This window comes from Canis lupus, chromosome 13 (genome assembly GCF_048164855.1).
Source record: "Canis lupus baileyi chromosome 13, mCanLup2.hap1, whole genome shotgun sequence".
In the NCBI taxonomy this organism is placed as follows: Eukaryota; Metazoa; Chordata; class Mammalia; order Carnivora; family Canidae; genus Canis; species Canis lupus.
This window is the reverse complement of record NC_132850.1, coordinates 17,386,694-17,408,253: the sequence shown is the minus strand read 5'-3', so window position 1 is coordinate 17,408,253 and position 21,560 is coordinate 17,386,694. Positions and strand designations below refer to the sequence as shown.

General features: G+C 42.9%; 1 protein-coding gene across 2 annotated transcripts; it reads left to right on the top strand.

Annotated features, from left to right (window-relative positions):
* The first annotated feature begins 5,068 nt into the window (after positions 1-5,068).
* On the top strand, positions 5,069-17,865 carry KLF17 (KLF transcription factor 17). Of its 2 annotated transcripts, XR_012005574.1 has the most exons (4): positions 5,069-5,220; positions 15,376-16,228; positions 16,582-16,894; positions 17,588-17,865. XR_012005574.1 is itself a non-coding variant. In XM_072772533.1 (3 exons), the coding sequence occupies exons 1-3, from the start codon at positions 5,137-5,139 to the stop codon at positions 16,824-16,826; spliced, it is 1,182 nt and encodes a 393-aa protein (XP_072628634.1). In that variant the 5' UTR covers positions 5,069-5,136; the 3' UTR covers positions 16,827-17,859. The 2 variants fall into 2 exon arrangements, 1 of the variants encoding a protein (XP_072628634.1); XM_072772533.1 differs by having other exon boundaries at positions 16,582-17,859.
* The last annotated feature ends 3,695 nt before the right edge of the window (positions 17,866-21,560 follow it).

The window sequence follows — 21,560 nt, the reverse complement described above, 5'->3', positions numbered from 1 at the left end:
TAAAGAACTTGTGGCAGAGACTACACTTCTCACACTGGTGCACCTGGTATCCTGCATGGGGACTCTTAGTCTGTGGGTTGTTAGGGTAGCAGGAAAACAGGAAGCTCAAAAAATTTATAATCTAGGAAGGAGAGCTTGGGCTTGGAGTGAAGTGGACGTAGGCTCTTATCTAACTAACCTCCTCCTTTGACAAAGAGTTACTAATCATGTCCATGTGTCAGACACTGTGCTAGGCACCCAGGGGTTTGCCTGTAGCCACTTTTCTTCCCTTCCTATATTCTAATGGCTTCAACTTGGAAATCTGCCTCTCCAGCCTTAACTTTGTGTCCTGGGTTCCTAACCCATATATCTAACTGCTTTCTGGGCATCCTTCTTTGGCTATCTCATAGGTAACCTCAAAGTCAATCTGGTCAAAAATGAATTTATTATCTGTAAAATGCCCTGAATGTGGTTCTCTTCCCAATCTTAGGGAATGGCCTCAGCACCTTCCCAGAACTCAAGGTAAACAACTGGGAGTCTCCCTTGACCACCCCCCCACACTCTTGCCCAGCAACAACAATCTAATGCAGCACCAAGCTCTGCTTATTCTATGACCTTAGGGTAGACACATTTGTCAAGTGCGTTCATTCATTCTTCACTTTTGCCTTTTTCAATGCCTTTTTATGTCAGAACCCAGGGAAGTAAAAATAAACCAGGGCTTCTCAAACTAACTTTTTTTTTTTTCTTCTCAAACTATCTTGGTGAAGGAACTTTTTCCCACCCCCAATCAGTCAAGGATGGATTCTTTTCTAAAAACAATGAAAACCAATTACTAGGCGAATAAGATGAAAAAAAAAAGGACAAAAATAAAATAAAATAAAATGAAATAAAATAAAATAAAATAAAATAAAATAAAATAAAATAAAAAGGACAGATAAAATCCAAGACCAGTTTTTCATTATTAGATTCAATACACAAAAATAGCTTGCCAAATAGCTATAAAGATTTTTATTTATTTAATTATTTACTTTTATTTTTTATTTTATTTTATTTTTAAAATATTTAATTTATTTATTCATGAGAGACACAGAAAGAGAGAGAGGCAGAGACACAGGGAGAAGGAGAAGCAGGCTCCTTGCAGGGAGCCTGACTTGGGATCCCATCCCAGGTCTCTAGGATCATGACCTGGGCAGAAGGTGGTGCTAAACCACTGAGGCACCCAGGCTGCCCGAAAATTTTTAAATGTTCCACTCAATTTCTGTAACCTATCTCGTTGCAGACTGGTTAAGTTTGCAAACTGAGGTCATCCAAGACCTGCTCTTTGGGAGCACAGAAGAGAGAGGTTAAGTGCAGAACAGGGTGTGCATCTGTGGGCCTCAGAGGTGGGAAGGAAAAGTCAGAAAAGATTCTTGAGCCAAAATACCAACCACACTGTCAACAACAAAAGCAATAGGTTATCTGTGCCAGGCAGTGGGAGCATAGAGGAGACCCCCTAACCCAGTGTATCAGGATAGGCTAACTTTTTTTTTTTTTTAATTATTTTATTTTATTTATTTATGATAGGCACACAGTGAGAGAGAGAGGCAGAGACATAGGCAGAGGGAGAAGCAGGCTCCATGCACTGGGAGCCCGACGTGGGATTCGATCCCGGGTCTCCAGGATCACGCCCTGGGCCAAAGGCAGGCGCTAAACCGCTGCACCACCCAGGGATCCCAGGATAGGCTAACTTATAGAGGGTAGGAGTTAGTCTGGTTAGGAAAGCTCTGGTGACCAGTGGGCAGGGTGCTCCCAGCAGAGAAATAGGTTCAATGAATCAGGGAAATAAATGTTACATCAGTGGTACAATTTAGCAGTTTTGGTTTTATTAAAATCACTTGTTAGTTACTGAATGATCATTTACATAAGTAATGAAAGGATCAAAATTCAAACAGGTTGATGTGAAAACAATTGAAGTAAACAGCTGTACTTATTTCATTTTTTTGTACCAAAATATTAATTGTATATATGTATTTGTTTTACTGGCATGAATATGCATATAAACCTTGTAAAAGAAAATTTTCACTCCCGCATTTCTTTTCTGCATATTATTATTTTCATTTTATGGGGACTTGAAAATATGAAATTTGAATTATGAAAATAATTCTATCTTATAGAGGATCAGGTTAATAAACAATCTGCTCCATGTGTCAAATATGATTCACTCCACAGACATATTCTATTTTTTTTTAGACTTGATTTATTTGAGAGTGAGAGAGATAGTGAGAGAGAGAGCACAGGCAGGAGGGAGGAGCAGACTCCACACTGAGTAGGGAGCCTGATGTGGGGCTTGATCCCAGGCCCAACTGACTGAGCCACACAGGTGCCCCAACATATTCTTCTTCTTTTTTTTTTTTTTAATTAAGATTTCATTTATTTATTTAACACACAGAGAGAGCACAAGTAGGTAGAACTGCAGGCAGAGGGAGGAGAAACAGGCTCCCCACTGAGTAGAAAGCCCCACACGGGACTCGATCCCAGGACCCTGAGATCAAGACCTGAGCCAAAGGCAGATGCTTAACCAACTGAGCCACCCAGGTGCCCCCACAGACATATTCTAGATGCCATGTTGGGAGAAACACCACTTTCTGATAATGAAAGAGGCATCACATAGGAGTCAGAGATGGCCTCAGAAGGCAGTGGCCCCTGAGCTGAAACCTGAGCTCGTGTTAGAGGCACAGCCGCTAATTCTCAAGGGCCTGCTCTCAGCTCCACCACATACTAGGAGCTGGAGACACTAAGATACTTAAGACTTTTTTTTTTTTTTTTTTTTTGATACTTAAACTCTTGTTATCCTACCTGTTACAATGGAACAAAAGTCCCTACTCTCACCAAAGTCCCATTTGTCCATTTGTACTCTGGGTCCTGTCTTTACTTGAATTATCAATGTCGCTCTTATGGTTAAGCTATCTCCTTCAATATAAGTTTCTGTTTATTGGTGGATCCTCATTCAGCCTCTCTAATCCTCCTAACTACCATCTCATTTCTCTGCTCCCAATTATAGCTAAACTTTAAAAAAATATATGTGTTATATATACTTATATTTTTAAATATTATATATACACGTATTTTTAAAATTTTTATTTTTTTAGTAAACTCTATGCCCAACATGGGGCTTGAACTCCTGACTCCAAGATCAGGAGGCCCAGGCTCTACCCACTTTTTTTTGTTGTTTTGTTTTTAAAGATTTTATTTATTTATTCATGAGAAACACAGAGAGAGAGAGGCAAAGACACAGGCAGAGGGAGAAGCAGGCTCCATGCGGGAAGCCCAACATGGGACTCGATCCTGGGTCTCCAGGATCACACCCTGGGCCAAAGGTAGGCGCTAAAAAGGCGCTAAACTCCTGAGCCACCCGGGCTGCCCTCTACCCACTTTTGTCAGTCACCAATGACCTTCATCTTGTCAAATCCTGATTCTTATCTCAGCAACATTTGATGTGGTTGCCTCTTTTGAATGCACGCTTCTCTTGGCTTCTTGAAATACAATCTCCTGACTTTCCCCCTACTTCTCCATCTGTTACTTCTCAGTCTCCTTGGGTGAACTTTCTGTTCTGCTAAACCTTAAATGTAGCAGGTCCTCAGGTTCTGTCCCCAGTCCCTTTCCCTAACCAGCTCCCTGGTTGACATCATTCACTCTACTGGCCTTATAACCACCATCTCTGTGCAGACAATATCCAAATTTACATTTACAGCCCTAACCTCTCTCTGAGCACGTTTAGTAGGCAATTCAAAGTCAGTATGTCTAAAATTGGATTGTTTTAGCTGCCTCCAAATCTGCTTTTCTTATCTTTCCATATTCCGGAATGGTGCAGTAATCACTCAATTGCTCAAGCCAGTAACATAGGGGTCATCTTTGATTCCTCTTTTCCTCTCAGCCCTTTACTATCCCAATCCATTACCGAGTCCTTTCCCTTGTTAATCCTAAAATATTTTCTAATCGCCATCACCATGCCCCACAAATACTAACAGCTTTTTCTTGGAGAGCTCCTTTAGCTTTGTGACTGGTGTCTCCTCTTTGATCTCATCTCCTATAATCCATAAATCTCAAAGGAGCCTAATGATTGATTTAAAAAATTAGATCATATCAATTTCCTATTTAAAATCCTTCAGTGGCTTCCCATCACACTTGGGATAAAGTTCAAACTGCTGTCCAAGGTCTCCAAGACCATCCCTAGCACGTCATTCCACTCTCCACTGTGCTCCCCTGGTGGAGGTCACTGGTCTGTCTACTTTTCCTCTAGCGGGCCAAGCCCTCTCCTGCCCCAGATTCCTCCAATCTTCCTATGAGGAGGTCCCTTCCAGGCACTCAGTTCTCAGCTCACATTTTCCCATTTCGTTTTCTCTGTGGCACTCACCACCAAAGAAAATTATATTAACTTGGCTTGATTATATCCACTTGCCTATTTTGGATGAAAATTCCTTGAGAGCGAAGACCCTTAGTTCTGTCCTGTTTGCCATTGAATCCCTAGTTCCAAAAAGCAGTGCAGACACCCGGGAGGTACTCAGTGAGTATCCTGGAATAAAGGCCCATGCCACGGAGCTCCCAAGTATCCGGTTCGAACACGGGGCAGAGGTACGTGGTTTATAGCAGAGAAGATCCAGGCCTCTGGGAGCTCATGGCAAAGGACCCTGACCTGGTGGGGTGGCGGTGGAAGCTCTTTTGTCACCTACCCCCTTGTCTGTGGCTGCCTCGGGCCTCCTGCCCTGGATTTTCCACCCTGAGGTCTACAAGGCCTGGGGTCCGAAACCCCGGTGTCTTTACCCCTATCTGGGCCAAACAGAGATGCTCTGACTGAAGGGTGGATGGCCTCATGGGGGGGCGGGGCAGATGTAAGACCCAAGATGTGCTGAAGGTCTGAGGCCCCCTGTTAGTGACCCTGCGGTGGCTGGGCAGGACCCGGGTGCCTGGGGGGAGGGTGGGGGGGTGGAGGAGGGGGGCGGGGCCGCTGCTGTGGGCGGGGCGGTGGGTGCGGCCCTTGGCTCCGCCCACCGCAGGGTGGGAAGTAGAAGGTGAGCGAGGCAATTGTGACTGCGGCGTGGTGGTGTCAGGACTCGCGACCTGCGACGCCCAGCGGCTCAGCTGTGCTCCGGTGTGGGCCTGGACCCCCACGCGGCCCCGATGTGCAGCCCAACCCAGGCTGAGATGGAGCAGGAGGCCCGGAGGCTCAGCCAGGGGCAGCAGGGGCAGCCCCAGCTGGTGCACGTGAGTCCAGAAGTCAGCCCTTGGGCCGGGCGTGGGGGGCTCCGGGCGGGGTGGGTGCAGGCTGGCAGAGGGAAGCAGAAATGCGGGTTTCAGAAGTGTGAGGGACAGGTTTGGGAAGGGGAGGGGTGGCAAATCGAGGACATAAATCAGGTGTCGTTTATGCAATGAAAACTCACCGAGCCTGAGAACCTGTACTGGGCTCTGGGGGTAAAAAGGGCCCAGGTAACGCCGTGTCGAGGGACTTGAGAACTGGCTGGGTGAACGGTTTGCAGGACCTGAGGCCGGACACAGTAAGCATCTCCCTTGGAGGAAGCAAAAGATGGACCTAGAACTAAGGCCAAGAGCCTGATGGGAGAGTGAGTGGCCCCGGGGAAAGGAGGCAGGGATTTCCCGGCTCCAGTAGGAAGCCACTGAAGAATTTAAACGCCACCAGTTATGATTAGATTTGCTTTGAGTCAAGAGTGCCCTGATAGAAGTGAGCAGAAATCAAGGCGATTTGTTGGGAAGGTACTGGGGTCTCATTTGGTGAGAACTAAGACAGCAGCCTAACTAGGGAGGTGAGCATGGTGACCACCAACTGGTGATCTTGGATGTGTTTTGGAGGTAGACACCACAAGAATGGATAATTAACCTACAAGTAGGTGGTGAGAGCCAGCCAGGACACCTTCCCAGATTTCTGGCTTGCACAATTGGGCAAGAAGAGTGACATTTTGTGAGACAGCAAAGGATGACAAGGAACAGGCTTGTTTTTTACTCCTGTGGGTGGGCGAGTAAGGATGAGCAGGACTTTTAGATACAAACCGTTGAAGTGCCTTTGGGCTATCCAAATGGACTGAGCAGTAGGCAGCTGGGAGATTCAGAAGTCTACCCTGGAGCTACTGGCTTAAGAAAAGGTGGAATATAAACTGAAATGGATCATTAGCATGAGAAAGATTGCCTAGTAAGTGCAAGTAAGGGGAAACTGTAGAGGAGACAGAGGCTCTCCCAGGGAGAAGGGAAGGAGAAAAGGCAAGCAAGTGTGACAAGGTGTTCCTGAGGGCAAAGGAAGAAGATGTTTCAAGAAGAATGTGGTTAGTCCTCTCCAGAGCTCCTGAGAGGTCAAGCAAGAAGGGGTCTGACAAGTGTTTGGACTTAAGTGACAAGAAGGTCGTTGATGAGTTTTATGAAAGCTGTTTCTGCGGAGAAATGGGGGCCAGATTGAATTTGGGGGGATAATTAGATATGGTAGTGGTGAAGGGGTATATTCTAGACATCTCCAAAGAAGTTGCTTGTGAAGGATCAGGAAAATAGGGCCATCACTGAGACGGAGGTAGGAGGAGCTGAGTCACCTGGAAACACCCACCGGACCGACAGTTATCTAGAGCTTGTTGTGTGCCTACTTCATGGAGTGGTGAATACAGCAGATAGGATCTCCCCAGTCCTCCTAGGGTGAAGGAAAATTTTCTTCCATAATCAGAATATTTTCAGACCTACCAAAATTCTAATTAACATCATCTTAAATGTCATTCTTATTCAGATTCCCCTAGTTGTCACTAAAATGTTCTTTACGCTAATATGTCCAAACCAGGATCTGATCTAAGCTCGCAGCTGCATCTGATTGTTACATCTCTTGACCTTCTTTGAAATTAGAATATTTTTCTTTTTTTCCCAACTGACTTTCCATTTTTCATGTTCCATGATCCTAAGTTGTCTTGTAGATCATTCCTTCTTCTGGATTCATCACATTGTGTTCTTACGGTATAATTCAGCTTCTGACTCTTGTATTACTTCTAAATTGGTGTTGGACCTTAAAGCTTTATTGTATTCCTTTTTTTAAATTAAGGTTTTATTTATTTATTTGTTCATGAGAGACACAGAGAGAGACAGAGACATAGGCAGAGGGAGAAGCAGGCTCCCTGTGGGGAGCCTGATGTGGGACTTGATCTCGGGACCCTGGGATCATGACCTGAGCCGAAGCAGATGCTCAAACACTGAGCCACCCAGGTGTCCTGCTTCACTGTATTCCTGATTGTTGGTAAGAATGTGTCATAGAGGGGATCCCTGGGTGGCTCAGCGGTTTAGCGCCTGCCTTCAGCCCAGGGCGTGATCCTGGAGTCCGGGGATGGAGTCCCATGTCAGGCTCCTGGCATGGAGCCTGCTTCTCCCTCTGCCTGTGTCTCTGCCTCTCTCTCTCTGTCTATGTCTATCATGAATAATTAAATAAAATCTTAAAAAAAAAAAAAAGAATGTGTCATAGGTACAGTAGGCTCCATCTTCATCAGGAGACACATCTGGCTCCCCCATTTGGGTAACACTAGGCCTAGCCCTTGGATTAAGGTGAAAATCCTGATCTCTCTATTCAAACTTAACATTTAGCCTCGTGGTCAGAAAGTAATCTGTGTAATGTTATCTTAGGTACATCCAAATGCCCCGTTCCCCAGCAATCATTCACCCACTGGTGTCAACCAAATATTAATTTTCCCTTAATCAAAAGTTTTAAGGATTGTAAAATAATGATTTTTCCAATTTATTATTCTTTCTACATTTATTAGTTTGTATTCTTTTGTAAAGCAGGATTTTTCTTAAACCACTGGGCTCTTGTGATTTTGAAATAAGTTTCTTACTGGAAAAGTATAACAAACACTTAATTTTCACTTCAATTCACAATGTTCAAAGCTTCTGTTAAAACCAATAGTCATTATTTTTGATTCTCAAATTGTCGCAAATTTGTCCAGTGGGAACTCCTTCTTTTTTTTTTTTTCTTTTTTTGTTTGTTTGTTTGTTTGCTAAGATTTTATTTATTTGAGGGATCCCTGGGTGGCGCAGCAGTTTAGCGCCTGCCTTTGGCCCAGGCGCGATCCTGGAGACCCGGGATCGAATCCCACGTCGGGCTCCCGGTGCATGGAGCCTGCTTCTCCCTCTGCCTGTGTCTCTGCCTCTCTCTCTCTGTGTGACTATCATAAATAAATAAAACAAATTTAAAAAAAATATTTTATTTATTTGAGAGAGACAGAACATGAAAGAGAGAGGGACAGAGCATGAGTGGGGAGAGGGGGAGGGAGCGCTAACTCTCCACCCAAGCAGGGAACCGGATGTGGAACTCTGTTCCTGGGATCATGACCTGAGCCAAAGGCAGGGACTTAAACCAACTGAGCCACTCAGGTGCCCAGTGGTGGGAACCCCTTCTGTGTACTTTTTTTAGACATTTAAAAAAAGTGTAGTAAAATCCATATAACAAAAATATTATAACCGTTCTAAGTGTATAATTAGTGGCATTAATCATATTCACATTACTATGCAACCATCCCCACTATTAATCTCTGCAACTTTTTTCATCTTGCCTGATTGAAATTCTTTAACCAATAAAAAGTAACTTCTCAATTCCATCCCCTCAAACCCCTGGCAGAATCACCATTCTACTTTCTGTCTCTGAATTTGACTTCCTCGGATACCTCATATGAATGGAATCATACATTATTTGTTTTTGGGACTAGCTTATTTGACTTAGCTTAATATCTCCCAGACTCATTCATGTTGCAGTATGTGTCCGAATTTCCTCCCTTTTTTTTGTAAGGCCGAATAACATTCCAATGTAGGTATATGCCACATTTTGTTCATCCATTCATCGGTTGATGGACACTTGGGTTGCTTCCACATTTTGGCTACTGTGAGTGATGCTGCTCTGAACACAGGTGTACACATATCTGTTTCAGTCCCTGCTTTCGGTTCTATAGGTAGATACCAGAAGTGGAATTGTACAAGGATTCCAATTTTTCCGTATCTTGCCAACCCTTTGGTTGTTTCTGTTGTTGTTGTTTTGATAACAATCATTTTAAATGGATGTGAAGTGGTATCACATTGTGGATTTGATTTGCATTTCCCTAATTATTTATGTTGAGCATCTTTCATTTGCTTATTGGCCATTTGTGTATCTTTGGAGAAAAGTCTAGTAAAGTCCCTTGCCCATTTTTGAATCAAGTTGTTTGTTTTTATGTTAAATTTTAGGAGCTCTCTATATTTTCTGGGTATTTCCATTAGATATGTGATCTGCAAATGTTTTCTCCCATCCTGTGGGTTGCCTTTATATTCTGTTAGTGGTGTCTTTTGATGCACAGAAGATTTTAATTTGATGAAGCCCAACTTTGTCTTTTTTCTTTTGTTGCCTGTGCCTTTGGTGTCATATCTGAGAAATCATTGCCAAATCCAATGTCTTGAAGCTTTTCCCTTGTTTTCTTCTAAGAGTATTATAGTTTAGCTCATATGTTTAGGTCTTTGATCCATTTTGAATTAATTTTTGTATGTGATATTAAGTGAGGGCCCTTCATTCTTTTGCATGAGGATATCCAGTTATACCAGCACGATTTATTGAAAAGGCTGACTTTTCCCCCGTTAAACAATCTTGGCACCCTTGTTGAAAATCACTTGACCGTATGTGTGGGGGTTTATCTCTGGGCTCTATTCCTTTCTGTTGGTGAATAGGTCTATGCTTAATGCCAATATTACACTGTTTTGATGATTTAGCTTTGTAAATTTTGAATCACGAAGTGTAAATTTTCCAATTTTGTTCTTTTTCAAGATTGTTTTTGGCTCTTTGGTGACCTTTGAAATTCCATATGAATTTTAGAGGGTAGATTTCTTTTCTTTTCTTTTCTTTTTTTTAAAGATTTTATTGATTTATTCATGAGAGACAGGGAGAGAGGCAGGCTTTATGCCAGGAGCCTGATTGATCCCGGGACTCCAGGATCATGCCCTGGGCCTAAGGCAGATGCTCAATTGCTGAGCCACCCAGTCATCCCTAATTTCTCTATTCTTGCAGGAAAGGTATATTGATAGGGGTTGTATGGAATTTGTAGATAATTTGTATAGCATTGACATCATAACTATTAAAGTCTTCCAATCCATGAACGTTAAAATGTCTCTCCATTTATTATGTCTTTAATTTCCTTCAGTAATATTTTGTAGTTTTTGGTGATTAAGTTAACCTCTTTGGTTATTTCTAAGTATTTCTTCTTGATGCTATTGTAAATTGAATTGTTTTTCTAATTTCCTTTACATATAGCTCATTGTCAATGTATAGAAACAACTGATTTTTGTGTGTCTGATTTGAATCTTTTTTTTTTTTAATTTAAATTTTAGTTAACATACAGTGCGATATTGGTTTCAGGAGTATAATTCAGTGATTCATCACTTACATGCAACACCCAGTGCTCATCACAAGTGCCCTCCTTAATCCCCATCACCCATCTAACCCAACCCCCCCACCTCCCCTCCATCAGCCTTAAGTTTGTTCTGTATCCTTAAGATTCTCTTATGGTAGGGGATCCCTGGGTGGCGCAGCGGTTTGGCGCCTGCCTTTGGCCCAGGGCGCGATCCTGGAGACCCGGGATCCAATCCCACGTTGGGCTCCCGGTGCATGGAGCCTGCTTCTCCCTCTGCCTGTGTCTCTGCCTCTCTCTCTCTCTCTCTCTCTCTGTGACTATCATAAATAAAAATTAAAAAAAAAAAAAAGATTCTCTTATGGTTTGTTTTCCTCTCTCCTTCCCCCACCCCATTCCCATATGTTCATCTGTTTTCTTTCTTAAATTCCACCTATGAGTGAGATCATATGGTATTTGTCTTTCTCTAATTTCACTTAACATAGTGCACTCTAGCTCCATCCACATCGTTGCAAATGGCAAGATTTTTTTTTTTTTTAAGAGAAGGAGAGGGAAATAGAAAATCTTAAGCAGGTTCCACACCCAGCCCAATGTGTGGCTTGATCTCATGACTGTTAGATCATGACTTGAGCCAAAATTAAGTCATTCACTTAACTGAGCCACACAGGTACCCCCAAGATTTCATTCTTTTTTTTTTTTAATTTTTATTTATTTATGAGTCATAGAGAGAGAGAGAGAGAGGCAGAGACATAGGCAGAGGGAGAAGCAGGCTCCATGCACCGGGAGCCTGACGTGGGATTCGATCCCGGGTCTCCAGGATCGTGCCCTGGGCCAAAGGCAGGCGCTAAACCGCTGCGCCACCCAGGGATCCCCGATTTCATTCTTTTTGATGCCCGAATAATATTCCATATATATATATATATACCACATTTTATCTATTCATCAGTCGATGGACATTTGGACTCTCTCTATAGTTTGGCTACTGTTGATGATGCTGCTATAAACATCAGGGTGCATATACCCCTTCAAATCTGTATTTTTATATTCTTGGGTAAATGCCTAGTAGTGCAATTGCTGGATCATAGAGTAGTTCTATTTTTAATTTTTTGAGGAAACTCCATACTGTTCTCCAGAGTAGCTGCACCAGTTTGCATTCCCACCAGCAGTGCAAGAGGGTTCCCCTTTCTCCACATCCCCGCCAACACCTGCTGCTTCTTCTGTGGTAAATTTTAGCCATTCTGACAGGTGTGAGGTGGTATCTCATCATGGTTTTGATTTGTATTTCCCTGATGATGAGTGATATTGAGCATCTTTTCATGTGTCTGTTAGCACTCTGGATGTCTTTTTTGGAAAAGTATTCATTTCTTGAATTTGAATCTTACTACTTTTAGGGTAGTGGGGTGGCTCAGTTGGTTAAGTATCTGCCTCTAGGTTTCTGCTCAGGTCATGATCTCAGGGTCATGGGATGAAGCCCTGAGTTGGGCTCTACTTCAGTGCTTGAGATTCTCTCCCTCTCCTTGCTGCTCACACAAGTGCACTCTCTCTCAAATAAAATCTTTTTAAAAAATAAATCTTAAAATCAATCAATCAATCTTACGGTGCGGTCTTTGTCAGCTTCCACCATGGTGTACTGTGGTCAGGGTCAAAAAGTGCAGACGGTGATAGTTCAGCCCATCAATCTCATCTTCAGATACTTGCAAAATAGATCTCGGATTCAGGTTGGCTTTATGAGCGAGTCAACATGCGGATAGAGGGCTGTATCATTGGTTTTGATGAGTACATGAACCTTGTATTAGATGATGCCGAAAGGATTCATTCTAATTTTAGTATATGTGCTGCCGAAGCGAGCACGAAAGGATTCATTCTAAAACAAAGTCAAGAAAACAACTGAGTCGGATCATGCTAGAAGGATGCTCCTAAGTGTCTCCAACTAGAATGATCAATGAAGTGAGAAATTCTTGAGAAGGCCGTGTAGTTTGTTTTTTTAGATGTCCTTTGTTGGGAATATAGTTCTAAAACCCTTATTTGTATTGTTTTGATTACCTTTATGTTATTACCAGAGGACAATAAATGCTGTGGGATTGTTTTTATTTAAAAATAAAGTGAATCTTGCTACTTTTTCTGAATTTATTAGTTCTAACAGGTGTGTGTGTATGTGTAATCCTTAGGGTTTCTACATATAAGATTGTATCATCTGGAAACATAGTTTACCCTTTTCCCCTGCTTTTTACACTTTTTATACTTTTTCTTATTTTCTATTTTCTTATTCTTATTCTTGCTCTGATTAAGACTTTCAATACAATGTTGAATAAAAATGGTAAAAGTGGGCATCCCTGTCTTCTTGATCTTAAAGGAAAAGTCTTTAGTCTTTCATCATGAGTATGATGTAAGCTATGGGTTTTTCATAAATACCCTTTATCAATTTGGAAGTTTTTTTCTATTCTTTTTTTTTTTTTAATCATGAAAGGATATTGGATTGTTTCAAATGCTTTTTTCTGCTTTTTTTACCCCCTTATTTTACTTTGATTTGCAGATGCTGAATAAGGCTTGTTTATTCCTGGGATAAATCCCACTTGGTCATGTTGTATAATCTGCTTAATATGCTGGTGGATTTGGTTTGCTTTTTTTTTTTTTTTAGTATTTTTTTGCATCGTGAAAGATGCATGAAAGATGTTGGTCTCTTTGCTTTATTTGTGTCTTTGGGTTTGGTATCAAGGCAATGCTAGGGTGAGTTAGCAAGTATACCCTCCTCTTCAATATTTTGGAAGAATTTGAGAAGCATTGATATTCTTCTTTAAATGTTTATAATTAAGCCATTAAGCCATCAAGTTCAAGGTTTTTCTTTGTCCTAGAGCCTTTTGATTACTGATTCAGTCTCTTTACTAGTTATGGGTCTGTACAGATCTTCTATTAATTCATGATTCAGTTTTGGTAGGCTTTTGTCTTTTTAAGAATTTATCCATTTTATTTAGGTTATCCAAATTATTGGCATGAAATTGTTCATAGTATTCTCATAATCTTTTTCATTTATGTAAAATTGGTAGAAATGTCTTCACTTTCATATTTTTCTTGATCAATCTAGCTAAAGTTTTGGCAATTTTGTTAATCTCTCCAAAGAGCCAGCTTTTGGTTTTATGGATATATTTTTCTAATATTTCTTTCCTTCTGCTAGCTTTGGGATCAGCCATTCTTCTTTTTCTAGTTCCTTAAGGTGCAAAGCTAAGTTGTGGATTTGAGATTTTTTTTTTTATTATAAGTATTTACAGCTATAAATTCCCTCTTAGGGAAAATGTACAGAATGTTTCCTATTTAAATTCACTATTACTTTTACTGACTTTTACTCTGATTTTTTTTTTTTTTAAATTTATTCATGATAGGCACACAGTGAGAGAGAGAGAGGCAGAGACACAGGCAGAGGGAGAAGCAGGCTCCATGCACCAGGAGCCCGACGTGGGATTCGATCCCGGGTCTCCAGGATCGCGCCCTGGGCCAAAGGCAGGCGCCAAACCGCTGCGCCACCCAGGGATCCCTACTCTGATTTTTATGATAGAATTTTTCACTTGCTAAAAATCATGATCTTTCACAATATTATTTTGAAACTATTTTAGTGAAAAATAACACTCAGAGAAGTGAATATAAATGTACAGCCTAATGAATTACTACAAAGTGAAGATCTATGAAACATTGCCACTACCACAGAAGCTCTTCCAGGGCCCCTTATGCTTCCCTCCCTCCTCTCTAATATAAGCTGTAGCCTGTAATCTGGATGCAACTTCTTTGAATTCCTCTGTTTCTGCTCTGTGATATTTCTGTAGTTGGTGTAAAAGCTGACATTGCTTTAAGTTTGCTTTCTTTTTGTGTGTTTGTGTGTGTGTGTATGAATGTTGCTCATTTTTCCTTGATCTGTGGCAACATTTTTACTGGTGAAAATTTTTTTAAAGATTTTATTTATTTGAGACAGAGTACATGTGAAAGAGAAAGAGCATGAGCAGTGGGGAGGGGCTGAGGGATAGGGAGAAGCAGGCTTCCTGGAGCCTGATGCAGGGCTTGATCCCAGGATCCCGAGGTCATGACCTGAGCTGAAGGCAGACACTTAACCAACTGAGTCACCCAGGAACCCTGAGGTTTTTTGTTGTGGTTGTTGTTTTTGTTTTTGTTTTTGTTTTTTGAGATTGCAATCTTCAATTTCTGTTTTGGTGTCATAGTATCTTTCATGGATACTGTATTTTTTACTTACATTTTGGTTTTCATATTTGAATGGATTGGTCTTTTCTGAACTGTCACAGTGGAGGGGCAGATGGGGGGTTATGGGTTCGCTTTCTCAGTTTCTCAGCTCAAGAGCTCTCTCTGATGCTACAGTACTGGACAGCTTTAAAAAATATGATTCTTGGATCCTGTCCTGTTTCAAGAAGTTCTACTACCAATCTCTTCCTCACTTCGCTTCACACCAGTTAGTCATCCAGGAACACTGCCTCTGACTTCCAAGCCAATCTACCCCCCTTGTTAAAAGTCTGTCTTTCTTCCTCACCTCCTCCAATACTTGATCTCAGACTCGTCCACAGTAGTTCCAACTCAACCGAGACCCTCTCTGTAAGTAAATATTTGCAGAGCCATGACTCTTTGAAACCTTAATCCTTCCTACTTTTGTGACTTTCTGCACTTAGGCTGATTTTGGATGTCTTTTCACCCTCATGCTTAAAGATAATCTTTGAAGGTTTTCTCAGAGTTTTACTGAAGGTGAAGGTTCTCGAATATTTTATTTGCTCCCTTGGTTGCATTTTATGAAATAAACAACGTGGCAAGGAGGAAACATGGCATGAGTCACATCTAGGCATTCATTATGCTATCAACCAGACCTGCATCCTAGAAAGCCTGAACCGAATGGCCTGGAGGCAGGATAATTCAGGGAAGATATATTGGAGGCTGGATTAGGGTGGGGTCTGGAGATGGGAAGGAGGGACGTGTGGAACTGGAATTTGAACTAGGGTGAATTTCATCCCACTCTCTCTCTCTCTTCAAGGATACTGAGAAGTTCGTCTTGGACATGTCTCCATCTCCTAGACACAGTGGAGTGCACACCTCTTGGAATGATGGCGCACCAGGCATTCAACACTTCCACCAGTGCACAGAGCTGGCAAGGGTCCCCTTGGCCTTAGCTGAGGCACCCAGTCAGAATGCAAGTGAAATGGGGCCGCAGTTCAGTATGTCGCTGCCTGAGCATGGTGTGAGCTACTGCCCCCAAGTGACTCACACTCCTTCCCAGATGATTTACTGTGAGGGAATGGCTCCCTCCCAGCCAGGAATGATGATTTTCAAGGGGCCCCAGATGATGCCCTTAGGAGAGCCCAGTATTCCAGGGGTGGACATCACCTTTGGTAGGAATCTAAGGATGCCCCCCAGTGGGCTGCCAGTCTCAGCTCCCAGTGGAATCTCAATGACATCCCACATCAATGTGCCAACAATGCCTTATTCTGGCCCCCCAATGGTACCTTCTAATAGAGACTCTTTAACACCTAAAATGTTATTGGCCCCCACCGTGCCTTCTACTGAGGCCCAGGCAATGCTCCCTTCTTTGAGTCAGATGCTGCCGCCTAAAAACCCCCATGACTTTAGGATGAACCCAGCTGGGTCCCCATCATTTCTGGCTTTAGAATCCCAGGACTTTCTCAGCCAGCCAGGCTCCCAGAAAGACCCCTTCCTACCCCAGCAGCCCATGCGTGCTTCACAGAAAGCAGAGCGGTACTCCAGGGCCCAGGAAAGGGCTTCCAGGAGAAGATTCCCTGTTTCAAGGCCTTACTGCTGTCAATATGAGAGCTGTGGAAAAGCTTATACTAAGCGCTCCCACCTTGTGAGTCACCAACGCAAACACACAGGTGAATAAGGTGTCACATATAAGTGGGATAGGATTGGGTAGGGTAGAGGAGTTTCTGGGTTTTAGATTTGTGCTGGACCATGGGTTTGTAATGGCTTGGGACTAGTTTATCATCCTTCAAGCTTGGGGTAAAGATACATTGGCCCCAATATTTACTTTCCCACCATCTAGTGCAACCATGCCAAAATCATGGGGATTGCTGATTGTTTTGCCTCCTCACTACTTTCCCTTGGTTTTCTTTTGGTTTCTCAACCTTGACTGCTCTTCTTTAATAGAGTCAGACCCCTTTCAATGCACCTGCTGGCATATTCTTCTACTTAATTTCTTCTGTTCCTTGTCTCCCCCCGCCCCCAGGTGAGAGGCCCTATAAATGCATGTGGGAAGGCTGTACATGGTCTTTCTTCCGTTCTGATGAGCTTGGACGACATATGCGGATACACACCAGATATCGACCACATAGATGTGATCAGTGCGGCCGACAATTCATGAGATCTGACCATCTCCGGCAACACCAAAAGACTCATCTACGGGTGCCAGGACCCCCAGACCCACAGGACAACAATGGACAGATGGCTGGTCCTCCTGCTCCTGGTCTTTAGGCCAATCTCCTCTTCACATCTTGGCTTCTCTACCCAGATCTTGCCTGCCTCTGACCAGCTAGTCTTCGGTAGGTGCAGGCTTAGATGAAGACAGAGAAAGATTGTGAGGTGGTGTTAAAGCCTACATGAGCTCTGGACCCAGTCAGAGGCTCCTCAAAACTGTCTTGCATCCCCTTGCCTCTCTGGGGCTGCCAACTTTTGCCAAGTTTAGCCACATGGGAAAATGGAGGCAAGTAGAGATTGGGAGCTTTATCAAAAAGCTGTTTGTCTTGTGTCCCTCCCCAGTTTGAAACTCTTTATTGACTCTCCTTTGCCTGCTACATAAAATCCAACTTCCTTATCTTCAACTTATATAGTTTCCAGAGCCAGACTGTTCAAATCCTGAATTTACCACTTATTAGCCCTGTGACCTTGAGAAAGATCCTTGATAATAACTATGCCATGTTTCTTCATTTGGTAAATGAGAAAAAGTATTGGACTGTTTTGGACACATCTTATGTACTGAATCAGATTCTCTCTGGCACTCATCAGTCACATTCCTAGAGATTGTCTCTCCTGTATCTTCCAGACTTGGATGGAATGCCAAGTCTGTCGGGCATGGAATCGGGCATCTCAAGTTGCTATTAGCAACCCAGAAGTGTGGGGGAGTTAATGCTCCTGAGGTAAGGTTTGACTAATAGGAGATTGGAGAAAGTCAGGGAGATAAAGTCCTTCTTCCCTCCTTTTCCTCAATTACTGCAAGGCACTGTTTCTCCAAACAGTTCCGCCAATGGGGAGATCACCCAGGTAGCCATTGGATACAACTACTGTGTTTCTTCAAGGCTTGTCCTGAAGCAGGACCCAACTGCTATCACTTTGCATTACCGCCAGTTCTTCCCTGCCCTTCTTCCCTTTTCTCACCCAGTGCCCTGGGTTTGTAACTCTCAAATAAAACTTCAGTACTTAGTTCTTGTTGTAGGCTCTGTTTTCTAGGTAACTTGGGGGTGGAGGACATTAGACTGGGGCAGAGAAGGACAAAGCCTATTGTAACTTTCTCTCCCCCCTTAACTGAGCCCAGGTATCTGTACTACCAAATACCAGGTACTAAAGGTCCTGTTCTGCCCTGATCCTCCCCTAGGGTCGAGAGCGTGATAACTATCCTGGGTACTCAGGTAGTTTTGAATCTCATTTCTGTACTTCTGTCTCAGCCAGCCATTCCACTGACCAGCAAAGTAATAGAAAGGAACTTGCCTAAACTCAGGTGGTAGAGCTGGGATCTCAACCAGAATCTATTCTAGAAATGATACCTTCTGCAGGTGTTACCAAGCACTGCCAGGTGATGGCCACAGAGAGATGAATCAGGTCCAGTTCCTATGGCTAAGGGATCATCTTGGTCTAGGGGCTGAGAAGTCCACCTAGGTGTGGTGGCCATGGAGAGGAGGAGCACCTAAAGGGAAGATCAGAAAGGTTTTCTGGGGGAGGTCACCCTTGAGCTAAGTGAGTATATGTAACATCTAGTAACCCCTTAAATGTTGGGATAAACTGAGCAGGTGAATGAAGAGGAAAGAATTCCAGACAAATTGCAGAGTAAACACAACTGCTCAGAAGAGAGTCAACCAGGAAGCTTCCATTCATTCGACAAATGTTCTTTGAGCCCACTACAAAAAGCATCACAGTTGTGGGGACTCCTGGGGTGGGGGGCAGGGACAATGGAAGGGTGTGTCAGGGAAGAAAAACTTCTCAAGGAGGTGCTTGAGTCAGAGCTGAAGGACTCATGGGGGTTAATCAGACCTCCATTTCCTGGAAGTCTAACCTTGGTCATATCCGGTGTTGGACACTAAGGACTTAGAGCATAACAATGCCTTGTTCTGTCCATTAAGACCACAGACAAATATTCTGAAAGCACTCAGTGTTGCCAAGAAGAGGAGCCAAACTTCTGGGGGGCTCATTTATTCGGCATTGTGAAAGTCCCACATTTGATGACCTGTCACCCCCATCCCTACCCTCACCCTCTCCTGCATGGCCATCTTGATCTGTTCCCCTAGTGGCCCCAGTGTACCTGGGCAGGCATTCAAGTGCCTTCCCACCTAAACTCCGAGGGGAGTTGAGATGATAAATAAGGGCAGGGGGTACTATATTGTGACCCAATGAGTGGCCCAAGGTCTCTTTCATTCCCACCTGGGCACTAGGTCCCTCCTGTGAAGCAGCACATTTCAAGCTTGATACGCCAGCACTGGTCTCCATCCCCTGCCCTACCTGCTCACACACATCCCTGATGGTAGGGTCAGAAGGCCAGATTGCTTGTTGGGACATAAGAGAGAGGTCTGTTGGTGACTAATTACTTTCACCAAGGACTGGAACTGGGAGGAGCCAGAGTGGGCAAGGGTTGTGCCGCATGCCTTACAGTGGTGGGCAACACAGGCCCCTGCCCTGTGGGGATCACAACCTAGTGGAGGAAGGACACTAGAAATATGCAGAGTGCAGTGAGGACAAATATCAGGGACTTGCTGTGATAGGACAAGGGGATTAGGAAGGCATTTCCTCAGGACATAAGGTTTGAGCTCAGAGGTGAGGACTAACTGGGAGTTAGGCAGATAAGGAGGTTAAGGAAGTTATTGAAGAGGAAAAGTCGGTCTATGCTTTAATATATTTTTTGTGTTTAAAAATTTTGTTTAATATTTATTTTAAACAAACTATATATAATCATAAATATTTGTGTATTGCTTATTCAAACAAAGTATATATAAATCACAAATATTTGTGTGTGTTTCATTTTTAAATTCAATTAACATGATGTTACCTCTGGTTTCAGAGGTAGAGGTGACTCATCAGTCTTTATAACACCCAGTGCTCATTACATCACATGCCCTTCTTAATGCCATCATCCACTTGCCCCATCCCCCACTCTTTTCCCTCCAGCGACTCTTTGGTTTTGTTTTTTCTATGATTCGTTTGTTTCCTATGATTAAGAGTCTCTTATTACGGTTGTCTCCCTCTCTGATTTCATCTTGTTTTATTTTTTCCTGTCTTCCCCCATGATCTTCTGTTTTGTTTCTTAAATCCCACATGAGTGAGATACATGATAACGTCTATCCTTTAGAGGTTACCTTATGGCTAAGCCTTCCCCAGCATTGTTCAACACCAGGCAGGATAGTGGTTGGGGTAAGACCTCGTGGGCTCCCAAGTAGGACTAATGGATTTTGAATCCAGCCTCTGCCATTTCCTGGCCATGTGGCCTTGGGCAATTTGCTTATCTCTGTGTCAGAGGGCAAGCCGGCAAGATTGACACCTTCAAGCTGAAGAGAGAATTAGTCACATTTAAAAAACGGTTTCTTCTGCTTCAGAGACAGGGAGTGCTCCCGGTGAGAGTAGAAGGCGGCTTGGATGGGGTGTGGCAGTGTAGGTGGAGAGTAGCAGAAAGATTTAAGAGATAAAATCAACCCTGCTGATAGCTGGATTGGATTGGTGAGGGAGTGGTCAAGGATAACTCCCAGGTTTATAGCTTGGTTCTAAGTGACACAGACAGAATGGATGAAGTCATTAATTTTTCCTTTTTTTTTTTTATTGCTAATGTCCATCATTTGCAAAAAATAGTTTGGCTCATATACAGTTTGAAGTAGTAACGTATTTACCCTTTATGCCACTTCAAAAAAAAGCACATACTAATAAATTTGAAGCCTTGTGCTCCCCTCTGACCACATTCCTCATCCTCCACAGAGGTGACCACTAACCTGAATTTTGGTTAATTTGTGTTTGCTTTCTTTGTTTTTACCCTATGTATATATTCTTGAACCATATTTTATTTTATGTGCTTTTGAACTTTGTTTATTCTGTTGGGGGTTCATTGAGCGTCTTCAATCAAAAAGTTTATAGTTCTCATAAAATTTAGAGTTTTTTGGCCATGTTTTGTCAATTTTTTTATCCTCCTCCCCTTTTCCTCCTGACATGCAATCTGCCCATATGATAGTCTGTTTGCTATAGTCCCACAGGCCACTGATGCTCTGTCCATTTTTTTCAATCTTTTCCTTCTCATATTAGACATCTTCATGCTAACTGATCTTTTCTTCTGCAGGATAATCTGCTCTCAGTTTTTCAGATACTGTAATTTGTCTCTAGAAATTCCATCTGGATCTTTTTAAAATCTTCTTATTCTCTCCTTATTATGCTCCTGTTTTTCTCTCCCTTGAACATATGAAACATAGTTAAAATAGCTGTTTTATGTCCTCCTATGCTAATTCCATCATGTTTGTCATTTCTGAGTCTGTAGTGATTGATTTTTCTCTTGATAATTGTCCTTATTTTCCTGCTTCTTTGAATAGCTGATAATTTTGTACTGGATGGGACGCCTGGGTGGCTCAGCGGTTGAGCTTCTGTCTCTGGCCAAGGGCATGATCCTGGAGTCCTGGGATCTAGTCCCACATTGGGCTCCCTGCAGGGAGCCTGCTTCTCCCTCTGCCTGTATCTCTGCCCCTCTCATGAATAAATAAATAAAATCTTTTTTTTAAAGATTTATTTATGATATATATATATATATATATATAGAGAGAGAGAGAGAGAGAGAGAGAGGCAGAGACAAAGGCAGAGGGAGAAGCAGGCCCCATGGAGGGAGCCCGACGTGGGACTCGATCCCTGGGCTCCAGGATCGCGCCCTGGGCCAAAGGCAGGGGCTAAACCGCTGAGCCACCCAGGGATCCCCAATAAATAAAATCTTTAAAAAAAAAATTGTACTGGATGCCAGACAACTGTGAATTTACA